The following is a 14,363-nucleotide window of genomic DNA, read 5'->3' as shown; positions in this document are numbered from 1 at the left end:
TGCAAACACAGAAACATGACTTTCAATGTCTATTAAAAGATCATTTATAAATATGATGAATAAAATTGGTCACAGAGGGACACTAGTTACCACTTTTGTCCAGCTTGAAAATGTACCATTTATGACAACTCTCTGCACTCTATCACTAAGCCAATGTTCTACGCAAGGACACGAATTTGCATCTAGACCAATTTCTTTCAGTTTGAAACTGTGTGTGGAACCGTGTCAAATACCTTGGCAAAATCCAAGTAGATTACATCCACTGCAACACCTTTATCTACACTTCTACTAACCTCTTCATAGAATGCAATTACGTTAGTTTGACATGACCTATGTTTCATAAAACCATGCTGATTTTTGCTAATAACACTGTTCTTCCCAACGAATTTCTGAATATTATCTCTTAATAACCCTTCAAATACTTTCCCAGCCACAGAAGTTAAGCTCACAGATCTATAGTTTCCAGACAAAGAGTTTGAACTCTTTTTGAATATAGGAACCACATCTGCCTTCCTCCAATCCTCTGGTACAATTCCTGAAAGAAAAGAATCCCGGAAGATTAAAAACAAAGGTTCACTTATTTTTTAACTCCTTAAGTACTCATGGGTGGATACCCTCAGGCCCCGGAGCTTTGTTGACATTAACTTTATTTAGTTGCTACAGCATCTTGTCCTGATCACAATTTGTTTGCAAGTTTTTTGCAGTAGTTATTTGCATATCCATTGCCATAGGTTCCTCCTTAATGTACTGAGGAAATATAGTTATTTAAAGTTTCTGCTTTTCTCTGGTCCTCGTTAACTAACACACCCATCTCTGTTTTTTTTTAATTTATGTATTTAAAGATTTTTGGGGGGTTGGTTTTGCTCTCTTTGGCTATAACTTTCTCATTTTCTAGTTTAGCCTATCTGATCACCTTTTTGTTTGCATTATTGGCTCCCTTATATCTTATATAGGATGCCTCTGATTTTTCTGATTTAAATGCTTTAAAAGCCATTTTCTTATTTTTAATTTCTTGGTTTACTTCCCCACAAAGCCACGTTAGTTTTAATCTGCTTCTTTTGTATTTATTACCCAATGGTATATACTGAGAAGTGTATCTTTCTAATATTTGTTTGAAGATATTCAATTTTTCCTCAGTGTTTTTTTTCACTAAAGAGTTTATGCCAGTTAATATGTTGTAAAGCTGCCCTTATCTTACTGAAATTGGTCTTTTTAAAATTATATGTTTTAGTATTTCCCTTGTGAAATTTATTTGAGTCTTTTTCAAAAGACACCATATTGTGATCACTATTACCCAAGTGCTCCCCCACTTGAACGTTCGACAAAAGATCAACATAAACAAGATCCAGACGAGAATTCTTATAACAAGATCCAGACAAGAATTCTTTCTAGTTTGTGCTTGTACCGTTTATGACATAAAGGTGTCATTTAACAGGTTCAAAAACCTGAATCCCCTTGCAGAACTAGTCCCTCTGTCCCAATTTATGTCCAGGTAATTAAAATAAGTAGGAAGCTGATAGGGTGCAGGAAGTGGACTCACTGTAGTCAGCGTATGTCTATGCAACTTCCCCTGCTGCAGGAGAGGGCCTTATGCACCAAGTGGGTCCTTACATCATCCACAAGGAGTAATGTATTCATAATCTACACCCTTTATATTGGCTACTACTGTCTTTACACACTTGATGAAGTTTTTGAGAAACAATAGTAGATCTTGTAATCCGTATAAATTTTACTAAATGCTCTTAATAGCTTTCTATCGACAGAGGTGGCCCCAGCAATGGCTGCAAAGGGCCATTTCAACTTCGTATTTACTTTGTTGCCTAGAGTACTTACAAGTACAACTGAGATTTATAAGACATCTGTATATGCTGCACAACTTTGTTGTAGTGAAGGTGGAAAGTTGGAAGTTGACTAGAATGATGGCAACAAAATGTGAACTGGATGCTTCAGTGAGGTGCTAACTGCCATTTGATAAAGACACAGCCGCATCTTCAGATCTCCATTATATTTTGCTCATAACGGTGCTATTTCTGAATATGTCTGAATGTCACCTATAAAACTAGAGGTCTTGCTCACCCAGAGTGCTGTAAATGGCGGCTTCTCTACAAAATCTATGATTTTTACACCAGTGAGGCCCAAGGTTCTGAGTGAGTTTCCAGCCAAGAAACCATGCTCAGACTTGGCAGTACATTGGAGACTAGCATTTGTGTTCATACAAACTTTATTTTTAGCGAAAATTGTGTGTTTCGTGCATTTGTTCAAATCAAGGGCGATCTCCAGACTAAGCTAACGGACAAGAATTACATATGTAATGAAAATTTGTTTGGATTTGTTAGATTCGTTGCCACATGTACCTGCCATTACAAGCCATTTTGGCTTGTATAATGCTTGTATGTAATACCTCTATTGACTTAAAGTTATAAAGCATTCTTTTAATTAATAATAATAAAATGAATCTCATATTTAGGACTTCCTATAACACATTGTAAGAGCTTATGTAAACCTCATAGTGGTGTTGTGGAAAATGAAACCTGGCTCTCATGATACATATTTGTCAGGTCGGTGAGCTGACATTTTGTAACCACTAAATATGGATACCTGTGCAGGTCGACATTAGGTAAGACAGCTGAGCTAAGACAGCTCAAGTTCGCTTCATCAGCTTTAATTGGTTGTAGTGTAAACAAGTGCTAAATAATGGAACAATGTTCAATTGTTTGAAATGGAGACTGCACCACTCTTACCACTTTGCTTCAAACCTGTTCTTTATAAACCCTATTGTTATCTGTTATATGTTAATTGATGTCAGTACTACAGTATTAGCGTTAATTGGATGCAAATATAAAGACTCTTTAGATTATGTTGCAATATTCCGAGACTTGATAAATAAATAATATATATGATTTTAATTCTCATATTCCTCCCCTTGATTTCAGACCCTCACCATTTTTGTGCCATGGATTTCAACCTGCTGACTAATTCTGAGGCTCGTAGTCCAACCCTGTCTCTCTCTGACTCTGCAACACCCCAACATGACCACAGCTGCAAAGGGCAAGAACACAGCGGTGGGTGAACGTTAGGGCAGTGTTACTGATCCTTGCACAGATTGCTGGATGTAATTACAGTAGTCATGTAATACATGTTCCCTTTTCTTTGTCTGGGAGTTCAAGTGAAGCTTTCCTGTCCCCCCTACTTTGTTACCAAGATTCATTTCAACAAGATTATTTTCATGCAGTTTAGAATATCTAATAATAAACACCAGGTGACTGCGCTTTTCACACCCAATCAGTGGCTTAACCATGATTAAGAACCGTAAGGTTTGAAACACGTTGGCGTATTTTTTCTCAATCACTTGAGCACATCTCTTTTTTTTCTCTTTTTTTGTCTATCATGTTTTAACTGGTCTAATTAAATTTTGAATGTTTAAACCCTTATTTGTGGAGCTGGATCTTCTATCTACACTGTTATTTGGATTAACCGAGGATATGGCTCGGCCTTCTATCCCGTGCTCCCTGCAAGTTGAAGCGTCTCTGCAAAACATCTAAATGGTGAGCTGGAGTTATCTTTGTTTTTTTGATACAAACTAAATAGATATTACCTATAATTGTAGTATGTGGAGCAACATTATGCAAAACTTCAAAGCCATATATCTGGATCTCACATGAAAAGTACAAGAAAAAGAAGAGAAAATAGTATAACATGTAATAACACAATGATATAAAATAAGAAAAAGATGGAATCTTACAGAGATTCGAATCATTCAGAGAATATAACTGATACCATACTTTTATAAATATATACATTAATAATCTTCACTGCCCCCAGGATTTAGATTCCCCTTAGTTTGCCCCCCTTTACCTCTAACTGCACCTTCAGTTAACTTTATTAAATTAATTAAATTAACCCTCATTCATCAGCATTAAATTAACCATTAACACCCCATTAACCACAACTGCCCTTAAATTAACCCTTAACACCCCATGAACCACAACTGCCCCTAAATTAACCCTAAACACCCCATCAACCATAACTGCCCCTAAATTAACCCTAAACACCCCATTAACCATAACGGCCCCTGAAATTAACCCTAAACACCCCATTGACCATAACTGCCCCTAAATTAACCCTAAACACCCCATCAACGATAACTGCCCGTAAAATTAACCCTAAAGACCCCATCAACCATAACTGCCCCTAAATTAACCCTAAATACCCCATTAACCATAACAGCCCCTGAAATTAACCCTAAAGACCCCATTAAGCTTAACTGCCCCTAAATTAACCCTAAACACCCCATCAACCATAACTGCCCCTAAATTAACCCTAAATACCCCATCAACCATAACTGCCCCTAAATGAATTGCATGTACTCCAGATAAATTACCTAATAAATTGGTATGGTTGATGGGGTCTTTAGTGTTAATTTAGGGGCAGTTATGGTTAATGGGGTATTTCGGGTTAATTTACGGTAAGTTATGGTTAATGGGGTGTTTAGGGTTAATTTAGGGGCAGTTATGGTTGATGGGGTGTTTAGGGTTAATTTAGGGGCAGTTAAGCTTAATGGGGTCTTTAGGGTTAATTTTAGGGGCAGTTATGGTTGATGGGGTGTTAAGGGTTAATTTAATGCTGAGGGTTAATTTAATTAATTTAATAAAGTTAACTTAAGGTGCAGTTAGAGGTAAAGGGGGAATCTAAATCCTGGGGGCAGTGATTATTAATGTATTTATTTATAAAAGTATGGTGATATTCTCTGAATGATCCGGATCCCTGTAAGATCCGAATCTTTGAACGATTCTTTGCCTTCAGTGACATCACTAGAGTAGGCAGGCGGGAGGGTTCATTGACTAATCAAAGGGGCGGGGCCAATCGTTAGTGTGCCTGCACGGAGGGACTGGGAAACAGTAACTCCTGTGAGTCACACTGAGTGATCCGAAGATTCGGATCATGAATCGGATCATTTCAGTGAACGAGTCGAAATGATCCGATTCAATTTAATGATCCGAACCTACCATCACTAGTGAAAAACCCCTCCTGTAGACGTCAGCACATATGACGTGTTTCGCTTCCAGGCTTCATCCGATACGTGTAGCTGACGTTCTCTCGAGTTCCTTATAATGGGGTCTGGGTGACGGGGTTCATTATACATTGTCCATATGTGCATTAATTATGATGTATTTAAATGTCTTTAAGTTTATATCGTTATTATTAAGTCCCAATAAATAAATATATAAAAGTAAATTTCCGATGTCCGTTAGACATGATTAAATAAATATATAAATCCTTTAATACAAAATCATGATCATATTTAAAACCTAAATGAAAAAAATATACATAAGAAATTTCCTGAATAGTTAATAATCTTCAGGTAATGTCAGAGTCCTCAGCAAAGACCCCCAACGAAGCGACTCACCTGAGTACCCACCAATGGCAGACACCAGCTCCCACGCCGCTGCCGTTCTCACTGCTGCGCCGTCTGTGTATCTTTGTGGATTACTGAATGGAGAAGGCGGGGAACGTGCAACAATGACATTACGCACGGAGGCGGGGCGACCCCTGGTGGTAGCTTTAAAAACCAGCACTGAGTATCACTCAGTGCTCAGTTATTGTGGTTAACAGAGCTCTATTGTGTTGCTGCATATCCCTATTGATTCCTGTTGCTGAACCTTGGCTTTTGTATACCGTTTATGCTGATTTCTCTGATCCTGACCCCTTGGCTTTTGTATACCGTTCATGCTGATTTCTCCGTTCCTGACTTTTGGCTATTTATTTCTGGACTTGCTATGTTACCATCTGCCCTCACCGCTCATCGCATATTGCGATTTGTTATAGACATAATGAATTTTATATTTATTTTCATAATTGTATATACAGATATTTATTTATGGAAATTTAATTATAAGTGTATACTTACCTGAAGATTATTAACTATTCAGGAAATTTCTTATGTATATTTATTCCATTTTGATTTTAAATATGATCATGATTTTGTATTAAAGGATTTATATATTTATTTAACCATGTCTCTATTAACAAACTCGGAAATTTACTTTTATATATTTATTCATTGGGACTTAATAACAATATAAACTTAAAGACAATTAAATATCTCGTAACGTCACCCAGACCCCTTTATAAGGAACTCGAGAGAACGTCAGCTACACATATCAGATGAAGCCTTGAAGCGAAACGCGTCATACGTGTTGACTTCTACGGGAGGAAGGAGGGGTTTTTCACTACCCCGAACACACAGCCTTAAACCCAACGGCAGCAGAACGTGGGATGCCGCAAATTTCAAATTAGAAGACCGCGGGACGACTGATTCTTATCCTCACTTTTAGCTATTGGATTTAATTTGCGATTGTTGGAAGAAGTCAAATTAAACATATTTTCTACACCCTCCAACCTTCATTATTATCCTTTAACCTCGAAGGGTTAATTTCGGAAAGGCTAAAGTTTCCTGGTTCTGAGATATGCAGATATGGGCTTGGGGAAGCCCCACCGAATGTAAAAGTCCATCTTTTTCTTATTTTATATAATTTTGTTATTACATATTACACTATTTTCTCCTTTTTCTTGTGTTTCTCATGTGAGACCCAGATATATCTCTCTGAAGTTTTGCAAAACGTTGCTCCACATACTACAATTATAGATGGTATCTATTTACTTTGTATGTTGACACTGATTGGGTGTGAAAAAGAGCAGTCACATGGTGTTTATTGTATGTTTTGTTTATAGTGAAACAGTGGGGTTTTGTTTCGTTGGTTGACTTGCAGCACAGAATTGGTTTTATTATCATTTATTTATCACTTTTTATTTTTTTATATATTTGCCATCACTCCAGTTGAATTTAGTTTAGAATATCTACTTTGTTAAACTTTCCACTTTAAAACTATCTTCATGTGGTCAGTGTGACACAACTTTTCTGTTTAACTGCATATTTATCGCTTCCTCCTTGTCCTAGTTGGACTGTGCTATCTATAACAGAGGTGCCAAATGTATGATGAGCAGCCACTAACTATAGGCTCACCTCTGATATTCTCTCACCATACCCTGACACACTCGCTTGGTAACACCACACACTAACAAACACATATGCTGACACCAGATGCTAATATACATTTGTGCTAACACCATGCACTAACTTACACATACTCTAACACCATGTTCTGACACATCTACACGAACAGGGGCGTAAGTTGGAACCACAGGGCCCCCAACTTCAACAGCTGGTCTGTGTCATCATTGCCCCCAAACAACTTGTCTGTGACTTCTTTGCCCCTTGCACTCTTCCAACATACACTCTGGCGCATATATGTAAACGAACTTACACAAATTACACACACTTACTCATACTCACTAACACCCACATATGCATCCATTTTTTGTAACACACACTCCATCTTACCCCACTTACACATACATGCTTACACATACAATTACAGAGGGCCCCTGTGAGCAGCACAGATAAATTTGCAGATACATTTTTCATAACGTGGGGCTGTCTGATGGGTATAAAATGTGGAGCTAATTTTTAACCCCTTAATGACAATTGATAGTCCAGGCACGTCACCCAAAAATGAAGGGTTAATGACAATATTTACGTTCGCTTTCTGCACCCAAACGGTGTTACTGTAATGCCTGGACGTCAAGGCATTCAGCAACACAGCGATAGGCATCAGGGCCGTGTCTGGCCCCTCCCCGGGACATCAGCGTCCGCCATACACTGTATGGCGGTGGACACCCGTTTTAAAAGTGTTTAGGAGGCGATCAACGATCACCTCCTAAACTTCAATGTTGTTGCTGAAATGCCTCGATCACGAAACACTCACCCCAGGACGTGATGTGACCGTTCCGGAGAGGGGTCACAACCGCCACTGCAAGTGATTTCGCCAATCGCAAGATGGCGGCCGCCTGTAAAAAAAAAAACCAACAAAGTTGGAAAAGTTTGCCAGAGGGTCTCCAGATCACGTGATCACGTCGCTTTTTGGACCAGATGTTCCTGGACCCCGAGCGCCCCCTCGGCACCCCCAAGATTGCCGCTGCTCCTTCTGGATCACCCCGAGAACGATGACCAAAGTATAAGGACATTACTGGGCTCGGTGGTCTAAGGGTGGCGCCGGACTGTCTGGGCAGGGCGGGAAGATGTGTCCTGATTTATGACCTTTTTATCATCTAACCTGTATATAAGCCTGTGTGTTTCCCAATAAAGTGTGTTACTTCCCTGGACATTAGTCTTGTCTAATGCTTCAGGTGTTTGCTGGATCACTCACTGTCCTTCTCAGAACAGTAACTGCACCTACGGTGCTATTTCATCAAAGCATCCAAGCCAGATTCCTGGTTCATTCCCTGCTAGTATAGTCTAGCGCCGGAAGTGGTTAACCCTTGTGGTTCAGGGAGGAAGCAACAAAGAATCAACGGGTGTACCCAGCCGGGATACCCGAGGCCCGTCACATAGCCCTTTTGTCCCCAAACAGCTAGGCAAACCCATTCAAGTGAGCTATCGCTGTACTCAGGAGATGTTGCTGAACACATATTGGGGGGTTTTTTTTGACAGTGACATATACCAGGACCTGCTAATTCATACTTGAAGTAAAACGTGTGTGAAAAAAAAATTACTACCACAAAGTTTGACTGTCTGGGCAGGGCGGGAAGATGTGTCCTGATTTATGACCTTTTTATCATCTAACCTGTATATAAGCCTGTGTGTTTCCCAATAAAGTGTGTTACTTCCCTGGACATTAGTCTTGTCTAATGCTTCAGGTGTTTGCTGGATCACTCACTGTCCTTCTCAGAACAGTAACTGCACCTACGGTGCTATTTCATCAAAGCATCCAAGCCAGATTCCTGGTTCATTCCCTGCTAGTATAGTCTAGCGCCGGAAGTGGTTAACCCTTGTGGTTCAGGGAGGAAGCAACAAAGAATCAACGGGTGTACCCAGCCGGGATACCCGAGGCCCGTCACATAGCCCTTTTGTCCCCAAACAGCTAGGCAAACCCATTCAAGTGAGCTATCGCTGTACTCAGGAGATGTTGCTGAACACATATTGGGGGGTTTTTTTTGACAGTGACATATACCAGGACCTGCTAATTCATACTTGAAGTAAAACGTGTGTGAAAAAAAAATTACTACCACAAAGTTTGACTGTCTGGGCAGGGCGGGAAGATGTGTCCTGATTTATGACCTTTTTATCATCTAACCTGTATATAAGCCTGTGTGTTTCCCAATAAAGTGTGTTACTTCCCTGGACATTAGTCTTGTCTAATGCTTCAGGTGTTTGCTGGATCACTCACTGTCCTTCTCAGAACAGTAACTGCACCTACGGTGCTATTTCATCAAAGCATCCAAGCCAGATTCCTGGTTCATTCCCTGCTAGTATAGTCTAGCGCCGGAAGTGGTTAACCCTTGTGGTTCAGGGAGGAAGCAACAAAGAATCAACGGGTGTACCCAGCCGGGATACCCGAGGCCCGTCACATAGCCCTTTTGTCCCCAAACAGCTAGGCAAACCCATTCAAGTGAGCTATCGCTGTACTCAGGAGATGTTGCTGAACACATATTGGGGGTTTTTTTTTGACAGTGACATATACCAGGACCTGCTAATTCATACTTGAAGTAAAACGTGTGTGAAAAAAAAATTACTACCACAAAGTTTGACAAAGACTGGTGGTAGAATTAGTGCATGGAAAGAGTTAAAATACCACCATTTGAAATACCCTCGGGTGTCTAGTTTTCAAAAATATATGGTTTTATTGGGCACACTGAAATGGCCAAGCTCAAAGATGTACCAAATACACCAAATGCCAAAGTTCAACATTGAAAAATGCGCATGCCCCAAATGTGTCCCTTGAGCAAGCCTTCTTGCTCAGAGTCAGAACAAACATGAGCCGCATGCAGCAGCAGTTCCAAACTGAAAACAACTATGAGTGCCTTCACAATTACCACTGGTGTTACCACTACTTCAAGCAATGCCAGCACTCCTCAGATAAGGAGTATAATCTTGTAAATTTCCAGACTGCCCGGCGCCTCCATACAGTTCTTTTTTTTTTGTTTTGTTATTATTTATAAATACATACAAAATTACATAAATACATAAATAAGACATACATCGTGTACAATACATAAAACTTAGTACATTATGTTTATAAAAATTTCCTTATTTTAGCTATATGTTCCTTATAACCTGATTCCTATTATGATTTTAATCATAACCGCCCTCTAACTAGCCCAACATTAGGGAGCTCGAGGTCTGGCACTTCAGACCTCAGCTTCCGTGCTCCCTAATCTACGCGCCGGCTATTGATGCCGAGCACGGGGATGACGTCATATTGCCGGCGCTTAGTGATGAGGGAGCTGTAAAGCAGAGGTCTGAAATGACAGACCTCACGCTCTCAAAACTGTATGGAAGATAGAAGATGAAAAAGGTAAGAGATGGGGAGAAAGGGGTGTAAGGTCAGTGTATGGTCAGGTGTGTGTAAGAGCAGTGTAGGTATTTGTGTGTTTGTAAGCTGGTGTGTGTGTATATATATATATATATATATATATATATATGTTTGTGTGTAAAGGCAGGGGTGTGTGGTGAGGGCAGTGTATAAATGTGTACATACACATTTATACACTGCCCTCACCACATGGACAGGCGTATGTTAGTATGTGTAGATATATATATATATATATATATATATATATATATATATATATATATATATATATATATATATATATATGTGTGTGTGTGTGTGTGTGTGTGTGTGTACTTTATTAAACTTAGAAAGCCCCATATGAAAGATAAATATTTGAGGTGATCAAGTTTACATTTCAGTATATCATTAATAACTTTAAAAAGAGTGGCTTTTATTTTCCCTACCTCTTCACACTCCCACCACATGTGGTAAATAGTACTGTATTTATCGGCGTATAACACGCACTTTTTAAACCAAAATACGAAGTTAAAACCCTACCTGCGTGTTATACGCCGATAAATCCTAGAGCTGCACGATTTGCAGCGACGTCTCCCTCACTTCCGGTCCTGCGGAGGGTGCGTGTTATACGCCGGTGCGTGCTATACGCCGGCAAGTACGGTACTTTCTTCCTTTTCACATCTCCAGCAGTGACTAGATACATTTTTGTTGTATTTTGAAATCTGGTGTTCTGTACCATCTATGTATAGTTTTATAGTGTAGTTCATGCAAACCCAGACAATGTGAGTATTTCTTCATTTCATTGTATGCTTGTAACCATTCTTCCTTTGGATAGCTTACTCCAGTATCTTTTTCCCATTGTTCTTTATTCGGTAGAGGTTCTTCTATTATCAAACTATCTTTCAATACTTTTATTTTATGGATTAATCTTGTTAGTGTTTATTAAGAAATTCCTCCACTCTTTGGGATCTCATAACTCCCGCCGATTGTAGGAAGTGTTTTATTCTCTTTTAGAAGAGGCCAAATTAAAAATGTTCCTGTATCATGCAGGTCTGATTCTATCCCATGAAAGAGTGTCAGCAAGCATGCAAGTCTCGTGTAACTCTTTTATATTTTGGAAGCGAGAGGCCCTCCAGTTTGGTTACTTCTAGTTAGATTTTTAAAAGAAATTCTTAGGATCTATTTTTGCCAAATAAATAATGAAATCAATCTTTGAATTTGAGAAAGGATAGAATAAGGTATTGCTCTTAATACATATAGTATCTTGGAAATATAGTAAGCATTAAGTGCGCTGATTCTCCCTAGCCAAGATATTCAGATTTTTTTTTTCATTTTATTTATAAGCAAGGTATAATTGTCTCTAATCATTTCTTTCAAATTATATTTTATTTTAATATCTAAATTATCGAGGGTGTAATTGCCCCAGTCCACATTTATATAAGACTTCATTATCCTAGCTTGCTCTTCCGTTTGATGGATTGAAATAATTTAATTTTTGTTAATATTTTTTAATATATTTTATTATATTTTTTATTATTGTTAATCATTTTTGTTAATATTTAATTTATATTCATTGATAGCGTCAAGTACAAATTTTATTGATTGTTCAGGATGTGGAAGTGCCAAAATAATATCGTCTGCAAAAAGTGTTATCTTGTATTCATTGTGTCTCGTTTTAATTCCCGCTATCTCCACTGAGTTCCTTATAGATTGGGCTAATGGCTCAATCGATAAGGTGTATAGCAAAGGAGCTAAGAGGCAACCTTGTCTTGTTCCATTACTGATTTCAAAACTATTTGAAATAAACATAGGGCATATTATTTGAGCTGAAGGGGTTTTATATAATGCTAAGCCGTTATTCTTGAATCCGCCCATGATGCCAAAAGCTTCTATCGTTTCTGACAAAAATTGCCAGTCAACCCGATCAAAGGCTTTTTCTGCATCTAGCGCCAGAAATGCAGTATATGTTGAACTCTTATTTACTAGATCTATAAAGTTTATTATTTTACGGGTGTTATCTGTTAGTTGTCTACCTATTATAAATCCCGCCTGATCCATATGAAATATACCTGGAAGATATGGCTTAAGCCTTTCTGCCAGGATCTTTGAGTAAATCTTGATATCAATATTTATTAAAGAATTACCTATAACTAGATACCATACTCGGATCTTTATTAGGTTTTAAAATCGGGCATATTGAACCTTGTAGCATCTCGGGCAGAAAATTGGAGCCTTCCTTAATCTATCTAAATTAATTAAATAACATTGAAGTAATAATTTCTTTAAATGTTACATAAAATGTTGCTGTATATCCATCTGGTCCTGGAGCTTTCTTCCTTTCTAAATTCTCAATTCCTTTTTTGATTTCCTCCTTACTTATTGGAGCATATAATATTTCTAAATTTTCTTTATTTAATTTTGGTAGTTTAAGAGAACGGAGGCAGTGCTTAATTTTTTCCTTTGATTTGGGGGGTCCTGTTAAATTATAAAGAGATTTATAATAATCTTCAAAGCATTTAGCTATTTGCAATGGGTTTAGGAAAGTATCATTCCCCACTACTATTTTTTTAACGTTAAATCTCTTCCTACACGCTTGCTTCCGTAATACCAATTCTGTTTCATTATTCTATTCACTCTCTCCTGCAATCTCACATTTATCTCAGTTCTTATTATATTAGATTCTGTTGCAGAGAATTAGGATTCTCTTTATTTAGTCTCTTTTTTGGCTAAATTGATATGTAGATCCGCTAAACTTTGCCCTTTTTTTCTTTTTTATCTTGTAGGTTGCTTTTATTAAACATCCCCGCATATAAAAAAATTCATATTTCTTGCTTCCATTTTTATATATGGATCTATGGATTTCAAATAATTTCTTTTCTGCGGAGTATTTAGCCCTTTCACATTCATTGACACTAATTTTAAGGAAGTACCCATATTTGTATATTCCCTGAGATCCCTAACGATACCATTTTCTTATTTTTAAAAACATTCATTCTACAAAAAAAAAACACACATATAGCGATTCTAAGATTCTCTTGATTCGTATTGATTAATTATTAATATCATAACGGTTCTCTCTATACATTAGGGTTATGCTCAAATGTGCACAGTTATCAATCTGTCCCAAGGTAGTTAGTATTTACTCTTATATAGTATCAAAGTTCAGCATGTAAATATTCACAGTTATGTATAAATATACAATTTCCACAACGAGATGGAATCAACCGAGATCCTAATTTAACTACTCAGCTCAGATCTCAATATGTTGCACCTGATTTTCTTTAACAAAAAAAAAAGAAGTAATCAATAGTTATCATAGTTGTCAATTTATCCAAAGGTAAGTAGTATTTACTCTTATATAGTATCATGTTTCAGCCCATAAATTCCCACTCTTAAGGGAGTGGTGGGGATTTCGGAGTATCAATGGAGAGCTCAAGGACCCAGGATGTTATGATTCAAAAAGTGACTTGAAAGGTCCCAGGAATAGTCTGCAAAATAATCAGGCTCATGTTCCAGAGCTGTGACTGGGAGTTCCCAGTCCTGAAGATGTGTATTAAAATCAGGTTTCCCTTTTCAGCTCCTGCTCCAGAAGCACCTCTGATTGTGCCTTATCATGCACAATATAGCTGCAAAATAGCGGCGTGATAGGGTAATGGGTGTCCACATCCAAAGTTCGCCAGCCATTGCCCGGTCAGGCGCCAGGCAGGTAACAAGGGGTTTCTGTAACCTCAAGGGTTAAACATAGTCTGGCAACAATCCCACTTGGGAAAAGTTAGTGATTATGCTCATAAGACTGAAATGGAGGAAAAAACACAGAAACGGAACATAATGTAAATAACAAACTAACAGAGCAGATGGGACGTCTCACCTATGCTGGTATGAACCAACACCTACATACAGAGTGGAACTGGCAGCATTGGTGCCAATAGCAAACACACAACAGCCACCAAC

At 38.2% G+C, this 14,363-nt stretch overlaps 1 protein-coding gene across 1 annotated transcript in view; it reads left to right on the top strand.

Moving 5' to 3' along the window:
• PITX3 (paired like homeodomain 3) overlaps positions 1 to 14,363 on the top strand; it is a 77,789-nt gene that overhangs the window by 30,063 nt on the left and 33,363 nt on the right. The window contains exon 2 of the mRNA XM_053450934.1: positions 2,934 to 3,062. Coding sequence (XP_053306909.1) covers positions 2,954 to 3,062 — 109 coding nt within the window. The 5' untranslated portion in view covers positions 2,934 to 2,953. The remainder of the gene's footprint in view (positions 1 to 2,933; positions 3,063 to 14,363) is intronic.

This window comes from Spea bombifrons, chromosome 11 (genome assembly GCF_027358695.1).
Source record: "Spea bombifrons isolate aSpeBom1 chromosome 11, aSpeBom1.2.pri, whole genome shotgun sequence".
NCBI lineage: Eukaryota > Metazoa > Chordata > Amphibia > Anura > Pelobatidae > Spea > Spea bombifrons.
This window is presented reverse-complemented; position numbering and strand designations above follow the sequence as displayed.